The 14,386-nt window shown below is 39.5% G+C and overlaps 1 protein-coding gene across 9 annotated transcripts in view; it reads right to left on the bottom strand.

Moving 5' to 3' along the window:
• Positions 1-14,386, bottom strand: part of TCAIM (T cell activation inhibitor, mitochondrial) — a 38,221-nt gene that overhangs the window by 4,254 nt on the left and 19,581 nt on the right. For 6 of the 9 annotated variants that reach the window (XM_086366443.1, XM_086366446.1, XM_086366441.1 and 3 more), the window contains 6 exons: positions 12,438-12,690; positions 7,613-7,735; positions 6,208-6,305; positions 5,854-5,945; positions 2,323-2,555; positions 1,609-1,740 (listed from right to left, as the gene is read on the bottom strand). In XM_086366443.1, the coding sequence (XP_086222569.1) occupies positions 1,609-1,740; positions 2,323-2,555; positions 5,854-5,945; positions 6,208-6,305; positions 7,613-7,735; positions 12,438-12,690 (931 nt within the window). The remainder of the gene's footprint in view (positions 1-1,608; positions 1,741-2,322; positions 2,556-5,853; positions 5,946-6,207; positions 6,306-7,612; positions 7,736-12,437; positions 12,691-14,386) is intronic. The other 3 variants (XR_015151032.1, XR_015151033.1, XR_015151031.1) reach the window with 1 other exon arrangement.

Here is a 14,386-nt window from a genome sequence, read left to right as displayed (position 1 = left end):
CTGATAGCCTATGATACTTGTCTTTGTCTCTCTGACTTACTTCACTTTCTCTGATCATCTCTAAGTCATCCATGTTGCTGCAGATGGTATTATTTCATTGTCTTTTATGTCTGAGTAATATTCTATTGCTACATGTACTGCATCTTCTTTATCCATTCCTCTATCGATGGGACATTTTGGTGGCCTCCATGTTTTGGCTATTGTAAACAGTGCTGCAATGAACGCTGGGGTGCGTTCATTCCTTTTTGAAGGATGGTTTTCTCTGGATACGTAGGCTGCTTCTGGGTGATTCCAGGAGTGGCGCTGTTGGATCATATGCTAGCTCTAGCTTTACTTTTTAAAGAACCTCCATACTGTTCTCCACAGCGGCTGTTACCAATGTCCATTCCCACCAATGGTGGGTGGAGGAGGTTTCCTTTTACTCCACATTCTCTCCAGCATTTGTGGTTTGTAGGTGTTTTGATGATGGCCATTCTGACAGGTGCGAGGAGATACCTTGTTGTAGTTCTGATTTGCTTTTCTCTAGTATTTTGCGATGTTCAGCATCTTTTCATGTACTTTTTTCTTAAACAGTTTGAGACTGGGTTCTTGAAAGTCTGCCCTGTTTTGCCACCTCTTTCAACTACCTACTGCAGGACATTTCTTGAAGGCAGGTGTCATTTACAGCCCTGTAGGCCTTGTGCATATTAAGTGTCCATCAGCACTGGTTGGAAGCTGCTGTTATAAGAAGTGGCCACACAAGGCCGCAGCATTTTTCACACCCAATCCTGCTTCCTCGGGCAACCAGAGCCCTAGAAGTTGTGTTTCTAGATTCTAAATTGGAGTGGAAAGTGCCTGAACCAACACGGAAGGGCTTGTGTCCCATTACTTTTTTTCCTTTACCTATCACTCTCCGAACAAATCTTACCCCCAGCAAATCGCTGATGCTGAGGCTGCTGTCCTGTGTAGGTGGAGCGACTCTAAGGAAGGAGCTTGGATGTGGAAGCCCTACCACCAGGCAACATGGAGACAGGGTGACTTTCCACAGCTCTTCCAGCACAGAGCCGTCCAGCATTCGTGGGCAACAGTAGGCTTAGTGTGGGTGGAGGAGGGCCAGCCTGGATCTGAAGGTTGGGCCCTGCAGATCCCGGGAAGGGCTCATTTACATACCCATCCTCCCACCTCCCCCAGCCAGGAACAGTCTACCCTGGGGACCCACGGCCGCTCAGGCCCATGGGATGTGACAGCAGCGTAGCCCATCAGGATAGAGGGGTCGAGGATAGGCATTTGTATTTTCTCTTACCATGGAATTCGTATTTTCTACTGGAGTATAGTTTATTTACAATGTGTTTCTATTATGTCACACAAGTTGATTCCGTTTTACATACACATACACCTTATTCTTTTTTGGGTTCTTTTCCCATATACGTTATTACTGAGTGTTGAGTAGAGTTCCCAGTGCTGTATAGTAGGTGTGTGTTAATGATCTATTTCATACGTAAACTAATGTATACGTTAACTCCAGCCCCCTAATTTATCCCTCCACCCCACCTTTCTGAATACCTAAATATTTTTCAGTATTAGACGAGATTAGAATGGTAAGACAGGAAGAGGGCTGAGAGTACTCACTCTTCTCTCTTCTTCATGTTCTCTCTTGCCTGCTGGGCTTTGGTGAGAATAAACCACTGGAGGTTCGCTGGATCACAAAGGACTGGGATGTTAAAATGCCCGAGTTCATGCAGGCTTGGGGCATATCTGTCACTGTAATAAAGGATACATAAAAGGAAAAATCAGCCATCTCTCCATCCCGTAAGTTCCATCCCTGAGGAACGGTTTTATTAGTCTGATTAATGGAAAAGGAATTCATTAAGAAAATACACCTTAAAGGTAGAGCAAAACTGCCTTGAAGTTTTGCTGTCCCCAAAGAGACACATTTTATCAGGATGACCACATCCTTCCTGTGGCCTTCCTCATCTGTAAGACGGGGGCAGAAACCCACTCCATGGTGAGGTTCTGAGAGCTAAAGAGAGAGAATGCATTTAAGTTCCAAGCACAGTGCCGGAAGTGCACACTGCTGATTTCACATTGGTTTAATCCTATAGTTTTCCACAGGACTGACTTGCCCTGTAAGTGGCAAGGTATTTACAGAATGTTCAAGAAACTCAATCTTTCTAATCCTCTCATATTGACTTTTCTCATGTGTAAAAAGTGTTGCCAATGGAGGTAGTAACATTCCTTTCTTTAACTCCTAAGAATCACACACGGAAATACAAAACAATTTCATCCAATACATATACAAGCGGTATGAGTAAATGAATGAAAGTAATTGTTTTAGATACTTACCTGTTAAGGATCATTTGTAAACCACGCAGACTTCGAGGGTGAAAAGGTATTCGACTTTTCAAGAGTCTATTATAGAACACGTCAAGAAGAGAGTAATATTCTTCAAGTGTCAACACTGGCTGTAATTCTTCAATATAAACAACTTGGATGCCGCCGAGAAGATAGCTTATTTGGTCCTCCAAATGTGTCAGCCTCCTCTGCAGGTCAAAATAACTCGGTAATCTTTCAAAAAGCTACAGTATTTAAAAAAAGGAAAAGGAAGGAATATTTAGTTTTGTTACTTTAAGAGTCCAAATTTAGGACTCCAATCAATGGTATGAGAAATTCTAACAAGAAAATTTTTTTCCTATAGGGAAAGTTCAAGTAAGTGATAAGAAAAAGACTATGGAATGCTGTAAATATTAATATTCAAAACAAACCACTGTAAATCTTAGGGACTTTTAGATAGGAACTGAAGGGATTGCAAAAGAAAATAAATACGTTCCAAATAAAAATAAGTCCTAAGTACCAATATGTAAATATTCAGGTAGAAATCTTAGTTTACACAAATTAAATGGTATAATGAAGGTATAATGAAATAAAGTCTATGTATTTCAACTCCAAGTCTATTTCTTCAGAATTTACTTTAGTTCAACTGAATTCACTTTGAATGAAGCATCTGTAAGTGAATTAAAGCACTAAGATGGGCCCTTGGAGTGTAGAGATTAAGAGTTTGTGCCCCTGTTTGTCAGGGGCTCATGGTCAGGGTGCAGGGAAACAAAACAGGAATCAGAATTCAGCGTAACAAATGCCACATCAGGGTGAAGGGACAGTTAAGCAAAGGTTCCTAAGGACATCTGACGTGACCAATAAAAGATAAAGAGGATTTAGAGAAGGTCAGATGCATTGCTAATTATTGGAGAAATGCAAATCTTAACTATCACAATGAGGCATCACCTTACACCGGTCAGAACGGCCACCATCAGAAAGTCTACAAATAACAAGTGCTGGAGAGGGTGTGCAGAAAAGGGAGCCCTCCTGCACTGTTGGTGTGAATGTAACCTGGCACAGCCACTATGGAAAACATCATGGAAATCCCTTCAAAAACTATAAAAAAGATACATGTACCCCAATGTTCATAGCAGCACTATTTACGACAGCCAAGATACAGAAACAACCTAAATGTCTCCTGACAGATGAATGGATAAAGAAGATGTGGTACATATATACACACAATGGGATATTACTCGGCCACAGTAAAGAATGAAATAATGCCATTTGCAGCAACAAGGATGGAGCCAGAGATGATTATACTAAGCGAAGTAAGACAAAGACAAATACCACAAATACCATATGGTATCACTTATATATGGGATCAATAATATGATGGAAATAAACTTTTTTATGAAGCAGAAACAGACCCTCAGACATAGAAGACAAACAAGAGTCTGTCTAAGGAAAAGGAGGTGGGGTGGGAGGATAAATTAGCAGTTTGGGGTTAGTATGATAAACTGCTGTATAAAATATCAACAAGGTCCTACTGTTGAGCACAGGGAACTATATTCGGTATCCTGTAATAAACCATAATGAGAAAGAATAGGAAAAAGAATACATATATGTATATATGACTGAATCACTTTCCTGTACGCCAGAAATGAACACAATGTTGTAAATCAAATGTATTTCAATTAAAAAAAAAAAAGAGCAGAGAAGGTCAGTTGCATATGGGAAAGTTTCAGAAGAAAAAAGCCTGTGCAAACTTGGAAGCATCACGAGGGTCCCCTCGGCTGCACTTCCATAGCCACCAACACCTCTGCTCCCTGCACTCCTGACCCCTGGCAACCACTGATCTGTTCTTTAGTTTTATTGTTTGAAGAATGTTATATAAATGGAATCATACAGCATGTAATCCTGTGAGATTGACTTTTTTCATATCGCACAATGGCCCTGAGATCCACCCAAGATCCTGACTGTATCTTGCGTAAGAGGAAGAGGGCAGCAGCCAAACCACATGGTAAGCATGTGTTTATAAGTATTATAAGAAACTGCCAGACTCGTTTCCAGAGTGCCTGGGCCATTTCACATTCTCAACAGGAATGGATGAGGGATCCAGTTTCTCTGCATCCCTGCCAGCATGTGGTGCTCATTATTTTTCACTTTGGCCATTCTGACAGGTGTGCGGTGGTACCTCACTGTAGTTTTAATTTGCATTTCTCTGTGGTTCTTTATGAGCTTATTTGTCATGTGTATGTCCTCTTCTGTGACATGTGTGTTCATGTCTTCAGCTCCTTTTCTAACTGAATTATGTTTTATTTTTTTATCTATTGAGTTTTGAGAGTTCTTTGTATATTTAGATACAAAGGGTTAGGGTTAGACTTTGTCAGATAGGTGGTTTGCAAATATCTTCTGTGAGATACATGATATAAACAGATATTTCACACAATGGCAGATGTACATGAAAAGATGCTCACTGCCATTCATCATGAGAGAAATGTAAAAACCAACAATGAAATAAGACCACACACCTCTTCGAATGGCTAAAAATAAAAAGATGACCATAGCAGGGACTTCCCTGGTGGTCCAGGGCCTGGGACTCCATGCTTCTAATGTAGGGGGCATGGGTTCAATCCCTGGTCAGAGAACTAAGATCCTACGTGCCATGCAGTGAGATTAAAATAAATAAATAAAAAGATCACCAAAGGAAGTATTGGCAGTTTCTTGAAAAGTTAAAATACCCCAACACATCTGGCCGTTCCACTTTTAGGTTATTTACCCAATAGAAAAGGAAATATATGTTCATTTAAACTTTGTAGATAAATGTTTATAGCAGCTTTATTTTTAAGTGGCCAAATGCTGACATAACCCAATATCCATCAATAAGTGAATGGAAAAACAAACTGGTATATATCCACCGGACAGAATACTTTGGGGAAATAAAAAAATTCTTGATACATGCAATAGCATGAATGAATCTCAAAATAATTATGCTGACTGAAAGAAATCAGATTCTCCCCAACATACTCTGTGATTCTACTCAGATACAAGTCTAGAAATGTAAACTAATCTATAGTCACAGAAAGCAGACCAGTGGCTGCTTTGGGAGGAGGTGGTGGGATGGAGGAGAGGGTTTACACAGGGACATACACATAATTTTGTGGGTAATGGGTGTGTTCACTCTCTTGATTATGGTAATGGTTTCACAGGTATTTACATACGTCATATCTCATCAAATTATACCCACCAAATATGCACAGCCTATTGTGTCAATTATATACAGTAAATCTGTTAAAAAGAAAACCAAAAAGCCCAATAGAATGTAGGCCTTTAGGCTGTGCTTTAGAAAAGACTGTAAAATTTTCCAAATAAAAATGGACTTAAAAATCAGTCATCTAAGAATTTAAACTACTAAATATAAGACATCTGCTCTGCAAACAGCTGAAACTATGATTCAAAGTTTTTTTTAGTTTGCTGACATATTAGCAGTTTTCTGAAACAAAAGTATGTTGAAGACAAATCTTTATTTGTTTGTTTTGCTTTTAAGCTTTTTCTTACTTTTGTCCAGTGGTGATGGACATCCATTGTTCCTAGCATCACATGGCCCACTGCACTCATCCCGGACCGGTCTGTAAATATTATTGTACATCCTGATGATAAAACACAAACCCTTTGGTCACTGTCCAGAGAGGCTTCATTTTTTTAGCACTCTGCAAATAATTACTTACATTTCATGTATCAATTCAGGAGTAAACTTGGTAGAAGTTACTGTTTCATTCAAAGAGGAGATCTAACAATTCAGCTGAGATCAAGTCACATCTACAAAGACTTTCAACAGTTTTCTTCTAGAATTTACAGATTTGTATAGCTGTTAAGGGACATGGATTTCGGAAGTGAATGGAAATTGTTTACCTTTTGCATTTTTCAGGGTTTCCAAGTTCTGCTGGGCTAAGCGGCCTAAACTGTGTAGTTGGCTGCAGCGGTGGGCGATGCCCCAGCTCCTCTGCCACCTGGTCCAACAGAGCACACAGGCCCGTTATCACCCGTGTCCCCCCAGAGGGAGGCGCACGCTCACCCCCACCTGCCTGACTCCTGTGAAAGCTCCAAGTGTAAACACTTTCCTTATAAATCTGAGTTATCTTCAACAATTACAATTTAAATATAGAAGAATATATAAGTACTATGTGATTCTGCAAGCACAGGATAAAGGTGCTGTTACTGTATCCAAATAGTCATTTGGTTCAATATAAGAAAACAGTTCTCATAATGAAGGTTGAAAGCAAAACAGGCTGCAGCAAAATGGTCATAGAAGTTGAAGCACCAAGCCAGACGACAATACCGCAGGGAGTCCCATGAATGAATCACACCACCCTCTCCTTAGGGCTGTAGCTGTTAAATCTATTTTATAATAAACTTCAGCAAATAATTTCTAAGTTTGTGAAAACTTTTTAAAAAGTCATATGGTGATTATAGTTAATAATAATACTGTAATGCATTTTAAAGAGTAGATCTTAAAAGTTCTCATCACAAGAAAAAAATTTTCCTAGCTATGTATGATGACAGATGTCAACTAGACTTATTGTGGTGATCGTTTTATAATGACTATGAATAATGAATTATTACGTAAAACACTTGGAACTACTATAACGCTATATATCAACTATATCTCAATTAAAAAAATTTTAAAAAGTCATGCTATATAACATAGAACCAAAGAATACAACATTTTTTTTTTCTTTCCCTTTTTGTTTTTTAGTTGTTCAGTCAGATGTGTCCAACTCTTTGTGACCCTATAGACTGTAGCCCGCCAGGCCCCTCTGTCCATGGAATTCTCCAGGCAAAAATACTGAAGTGGGTTGCGATTTCCTTCGCCAGGGAATCTCCCCTCCCCAGGGATCAAACCTGTATTTCCTGTGTCTCCTGCATTGCATGTGGATTCCTTACCTGCTGAGCCATCAAGGAAGTCCTTCTTTTCTCTTTTTAAACTCAAATACCAAACTTATATGATGGAGAAATACTGATTTTTTTATACATTATATGCATATGGAAAAGTATATTTTTCTTATAAGCCCATTATGTTATTATGCTAAAACAAATTATTATGCTAAAAATGTCAGTATCTAAGCCTTACTTCACCTTATTAAATAATTAATTCATAATGGTTTTCTTAAACATTTGATTAGTTTCATAAAAAGATAATTGAAAATTTAGTGAACAGAATAATTAAAGATGCGAATATTTAACTGTTAGAAACCTTTACCAATAGGTAACACATGTTTATTTTAATATATAAATCACGTTTTCTCATCTTCATTACCTGATATCTGACAGCTGCAATTGATGAGACAGTTCATCTTTTAAACGATCCAGTTCTTTTCTAAGTGGCAAACTATTCTTCAACTTTTTAACAGCACTTTCCCCATTGTTGTCTAACCAGGATCTAGAAAGAAAAAAAAAAAAGAGATGTACACTTGCAATACTAACTATAATGCAAACATTTCTACTATTGAAAGATGTGTTCATTACCTTAAAGCAGTCCCAATGTTAAAGTGAGTTTCCCATCAAACCTTTACCAAGTTATAAGTACTCCTGCCAAGTCTACTTTTAGAGTAAACTCCTACTTCTAAAACAGGCTTCTTGGAGAACCGCCAGTACCTGTTAATCATATTTTAGTTATGACAACTTCTTTAGCCTATCAAAAAATTAAACTTTCATTACACCAAGCTTGTTACTAGATTTTCAGAGATGGGATGATTTTTTAAAAATCAAAGATGCTTCAAGGACTTCTCTGGTGGTCCAGGGATTAAGACTCCATGCTTCCAAAGCAGGGGGTGTAGGTTTGATCCCTTGCTGGGGAACTTAAAATCCTGCATGTCCCAGCCCCCTTTCCCCCAAAAGGCTGAATATTTAGGAATTCCCTGGTGATCAAGTGGTTGGGACTCTGTGCTTCTGCTGCAGGGGGCATGGGTTTGATCCTGGGTTTGGGGATTAAGATACTGCATGCCCTGCAGTGTGGCCAAAAAATAAAGAATAATAATTTTTTTTTTTAAGAATAATAATTTTTAAAAAAGCATTAAAAATAAATAAGTTAAAAAAAATTAAACCTCCCTTATGTTTATCACACTTTTCAGAAGGCTCCACTAGGCCTTCACTTACATCAGTCATCTCCACACAAGGGCAGGACTACCCCCTTCTCCAACTAGAGCAAATGATGTGGTCGTACAGCCAGATGGTGAAAAAGTCAACTCAGTAGACGTACCGAATGGCACTGGTGCCATTTAAAAGGCACTATTTCCTGATGAAGGAACTTGCGAAGGTAACTCTATGGATTCTAACTGGGTAGATCCAGCTTCTTCCTTGGTTTTCATCCTGTCTATTAGCACCCTGAGTTCTCTCTGCTCACCGCAGACCCTGCCCCCTGCCCACCTCTCTGTCCAAAGGCTCCCACTGCTCAAACCTTCCCAGTCAGTGCCCACCTCCTCCTCCCAAGTGGGTCTGCTGGCCCCTTAGTTTCTTCCCACCCAACTGAGCGGCCTGCTCAAGTCTCACCTCTCCCAACCTTGATCTTTCTCCTATCATGGGCTCAGTAGAAAGATGTTCTCTTAAATCTGCATTTCTGAGAACATTTACCTCAGTGAAGTCTTAAAAGAGAAAATGAACATCAAAGTCTGCCGAGGGATTAGAGGGGGACAGCTTTCAGAACAGAGCTGCAGGCAGCCGAGGTGGCCTTGTGCAGAACAGCACGCTCCACCCGCTCCCCGCTCTCAGGCTGTCTCTCCCTCAGTGTTATAACGGCCACAGCACAGGCATGCTGGCTCTGGCGCAGGGTTTCTCTTTCTCAAGGGAGGTCTGCATAAACAGGGCCTGGGTTGTGCCTGGGAATGCAAGAGTGGCCGTGGTAGAATAGCAAGCAGACTCCAGGACCAGAGGAATATTTTGGGTGGAGGTGGAGTGGGCCCTGGGTACAGCTGAGAAAGAGAAAGCTCCAGGGAGGCTGGGGGAAGATGGTCTAAAGTGCCCCACCCTCAGGACATCTGACACCCCACTGGACACCTGTCAGTGAGTCCAGGTGTTATGATAATGGTGTAGAAAGGCTCATTTGTCCATCTCAAAAATGCCTGCCAAGTAAACGTTTTTTGGGTTCTTTTTAATAGTCACTTTAAAGGTTTTAGATGTTGTAATCTACAATATTTAAAAACTAATCAAGTTGAGGGAATTCCCTGGTGGTCCAGTGGTTAGGACTCCACACAGGGCACGGGTTTGATCCCTAGTTGGGGAACTAAGATCCTGAAAGACATGTGGTGTGGCCAAAAAAAGAAAGTCAAGTTGAAACTCTCAGAACCAGACAAATATTTATCCTGAAGGCCTAAGAGTATAAGGAAGACACATCTAGTAAGGAGTAGAGATAAGCAACTAGAAGAGAATATATGAGCTTCTATGAGAACAAAGCAAGAATGAATTACTTCTGCCTGGAAGGTTCTACAGAGCAGGTGTAAGTGACCTGGAACCTGAGAGATGGATCAGGTTTTCCCAGGCAGATTAGTGAGAGGGAAGGGCATGCCCACCAGGCTAGTACACAGGAACTGTGAGATGAACCAGATCACACAATGCCCGGGGGTGGGGTGGGGCGTGAGATAAGACTGGAGAGGGATGTGTGTGTGTGTGCGTGTGTGTGACAGAGAGAGAGAGAGATCATATAATGTCTTACACATTGGGATAAGGACCTGGGACCTTGCACTCTTAAGTAAAGGTGTCCTACGTTGGTTTTTTTTTTTTTTTTTGGCCGCTGCAGGGATCTTAGTTCTTGGACAGAGGTGAACTTGGCCCCCTGCAGTGGAAGTGCAGAGTCCTCACCACTGGACCGCCAGGGGAGTCCCTACATTCCACATATTTTTGATTCACTAATTGTGCGCAGTTGTTAATAATTCTTCCTACTCCCCTTTTAAGGATATTGGTAAAGACTTTGTCATTTCTGCATGGTGTGTGAGAAATAAGAAAAGTAAAAATATCTTACTTTATGTCATGATTATTAGCTATTACAATTTTTCCATTTTCCCTCACTTATTAAGTAATACATATTAATTTACTTTAAATTAGGTAAGAAAATGGATGATTTGTAGACAAATGAATTATGAAGCAAATACCATGTTTCCTTTTGGGACCAAATGTCTTAAAATGTGGACTGAAATAGAATCTTATGATTAATATATTCATGACCTGATTTTTTGAATTCTTACATTTAATGTATAAAATTTAAGTGGCCTAGTTTAACAATTTTTGTGTTTTGCTTCTAAACCCTGAGACAAAAATGAAGGTTCTACAGCTGGCATTTATCTGTCTATGTAGACATTAGGTCTATGTGACAGCTTCAGGTGAACCATGAAGGGACTCAGCCATACATATACATGCAGTCATTCCTCCCCATTAAAGCAGTTTTAAGGGGACTGCAAGGTCTGTTATAAGCAAGACTAAAATGTGTTAAAACATGTAATGCTGTATCATTAATTTCATTTGCCAAAACTAAGAAAAGCTATGTAGCTAATAATGGGGTTTACTTCATTGTCTGACAAGATACATAGCAGTGGACACTGCATTTTGTCAGTAAATTAGAATGTTAAATTTCCACCAACTTCAATTTCTAAAACAATGGTTTACTCAATTTATGTTATCTTCTTTGAGAGGAGACAAGTCAAAATGACATGATTTGAGCTAGTGCTGGTAATTATTGGGCTTTCCTGGTGGTGCAGATGGTAAAGAATCCATGAGAGCATCAATTAAAAAAAAAGTACACCTATGGAGAAAATCAAGAATTCATAGTAACACAACTCATCTACACTCAGGAATTTTCCTTTAAGACAATGTATCTCCTACTAAAACAGCAGATACTTTTATTAAGTCAACACTAGTGAAATTAACAGAGGCACTGTTCAAAAAAAAAAAAACACCCCCCAAAAAACAGGCCCTTTACATTCATTGCTGAGTCACTTCTACTGCTATCATCTGTATTAAGCTACTTTACATTTCCGTATTAAACCTTGAGTTCTCCATACTGCGCCTACAGCACTTCACAGTCACACTTATTTAACGGTTCTTTAATTCAGTGTTAATAAAAATGCTGGATAGGTTTTATGAATCTGTGAAGCAGATTAGTATGAGAGAGAGAGATGATTAAAACATAGTCCCTACTCTTAAAAACTCTATCTATTAATAGTATAATATAATATAACGTAAGAGAGTCTTTTATTAAAGACTCAAGAATTTTACTGGATGAACTACATACAAGGAAGGAAATCGTACTTGGCTTGGACAAGGAACCAGTAAAACAGCAGTTATCTTGGGGAACTGGCTTTTCCCAGTTCCAATCTTTTTTCATTAGTTTGCCAGCTGACTAACTCTGAGTTCAGGGACCCCGGAACAGTCTTTTCACAATGGTTACACATTTAGCACCAGGCCAAAACTGTACCCCATGAAACACTCAACTAAACCACAGGCTAATTGCTTCTCTGAATTTCTTTAATAGGTTATCTTAAACCTCTTGACTTAATGGTGCAACAAATCTTATTCTTGCTCTTTTGCCCTGACTTATCCAATCCCACTTTTTTCTATACTGAAAGGTATAGGTAACACATTCCCAAGCTTTGGTTCATCTGGACACACTGTGAGGAATACCCTCTTAAGGGTGTAAGCAGAGCAATACCCTCTTAACGGTGTGAGCAGAAGCCTCATGGGCTGGAATCCAATGCATGTAAGGCTGAGACACTCTCTTCTAGCTCATACTCAAAACAAAACAATTTTCAGTGTTTGGTATCAAAAGGCAAAAAAAAAAAAAAAAATCAAATACCATTAGAAGTATTCTGGCCACTCTGAGTAGGAAGTATGAAATATCTTTTTTGTAATGGTTACTGGGTTAACTATATTGATTGCATTACTTTTCCTGGAAAATTAAACTTTTATTTTTATTTTTTCAATTAAAATTTTTTTATTTTGGATTCACCATACAGCATGCAGGATCTCAGTTCCCCAAGCAGGGACTGCATCTGAGCCCCCTGCAGTGAAAGCTCAGAGCCTTAACCAGTGGATCACCAGGATCTTAGACTATAATTTTAAACATAAACAATAGGTAAGTAAAAACTCTTACATACGTTAGGGTTGTTTCTGTTCTCCAGACTTGCTCGAGGTCTTCATCAGGGTCCTTGAATCCAGTAAAGGAGTAGTAAGACTTGTCCCATTTGATGGGCCTGTCAGATGTCCTTTTGGCCTCTTTGAGAGGCTGGGAATGCACATTAGTATTCAAGCTTTGGACATGTTCAATAGATAAACTGCAGGAGTTGAGAATATACAATACTGTGCTTAGCAGATCTCTGGTGTGCAAAGTAAATTTGACTGCTCGAAATCCTAGAGAATATAATTCCCCCAAACAGTTAATACAGATGATTATTTGCTTTACTTTAAAAACATTTTTTTCACACAACATTTATAGAATCAAAATCTTTTAAAACACTCCATTACCAATTAAAATTCACCCTATTGAAAAATCATCTATAAATGGAAACTGATGTCCCTTCTTCAGAACTGTACCATACTATCTTGATCTTTATGAAGTTCTCTGTCAGCTCCCTTTTCTAGTTTGGCACCAGTGACCCCGGGCCAAGAAGAGGATTGAGAATATTTTTCAATGCTGTTCATAAATTGTATCTCTACAGTCTAAGGAATGGGAAAGTTCTATAAGCAAATGTCCACCAAAGACAGTCTCCAGGGCTAAGGCCCAGGGGAAGGGCAGAGGCAGGGGAGGCTGCCCGGGGACAGTGGTTCATGGAGGGGGCCAATCCAGTCTCAGTGGTCACAGAAACTCATCTTAAATTTTCTCTATGATTAAAGAGTATGTGCTTATACTCCCCTATCCCCATCTTGTGACTCAGTATTTTCAGAAGTGACTCAAAATTCCCCAATTTTTTAAAAGTCAGCACTTCACAATCTGATTTTAATACAGGCAGCCACTGTGCTCAGACTAGTAATCTAACTTGTTAAGTCAACAACAGGAAATCTACTGGATTCCCTCTCTACTTATTGGTTATTAAACTTGGCAGTAGTTGAACGTGTATCACTTTTCAATCAACATTCGCATCGGGTACCATTATTATCTCCTTTGAAATGTGAAGAAGCACAGGCTCAAGGGGTTAAGAATAGTGAGTGAGGGTTTACATCTGAGCTGACACCACGCCAAGCATTTTCCCCACTATAAATAACGTGCTGAACCCTTTTTCTTTAAAATTTTTTAAAAACTGGTTTTAAAAATTATATAAGTATTATATAAGTACATCCTTATTGTAAAATGATACATATAAAGTAAAAGTCTCCTGTTGACAGGCATACAATTTTACTAAATACAATCCTAGTCAAGTACACACTGCCTTATATGGTAGCTACTAGGCATATGTGGCTATTTAAAATAAAATTGATTACAATTAAGTTAAATTTAAAATTCAGTTCCTGGTCACACTAGCTCCACTTCAAGTGCTCAGGAGCCACACGGGGCCAGTGCTGCTGTACCAGACACGCGCACGCACACGAGCGACATCACTGCAGAAGGTTCTCTGACATAGCACTGCTCTAGGCCTGTCCTCTGTGCTTTGTGTGCATGTTACACATGACATACACACTTATGTCTTTGCACACACACACCCCTATGGCGTGAACTGCTCCATTGAAACATATACACTCAGCTGTGTCTGACTCTTTGAAACCCCATAGATGGTAGCCTGGAGGTTCCTCTGTCCATGGAATTCTCTAGGCAAGATACTGCAGTGGGTTGCCATTCCCTTCTCCAGGAGATCTTCCTGAGCCAGGGATCGAACCCAGGTCTCCTGAATTGCAGGCAGATTCTTTACTGCCTAATCTTACACCAGGGAAGCCCCATATAAACTACACCATTCTGCATGTATTACTTTGAACTTGCTTTTGTTATTTAACCTGGGGACTCCTCCATATCTGTATGTACATGTCAACCCCTTTCGTTTTAGTAGTGCCATGCTAATCCACATAATGAATGTAGCATAATTCATTTTACACTTCTGAAACTGATGGGCATAAA

Source organism: Bos grunniens, chromosome 22, assembly GCF_055505025.1.
Source record: "Bos grunniens cultivar Pamir isolate PY7600 chromosome 22, Bosgru_T2T1.0, whole genome shotgun sequence".
NCBI lineage: Eukaryota > Metazoa > Chordata > Mammalia > Artiodactyla > Bovidae > Bos > Bos grunniens.
The sequence above is the reverse complement of the archived record's forward strand: the minus strand, read 5'-3'. Positions and strand labels throughout refer to the sequence as shown.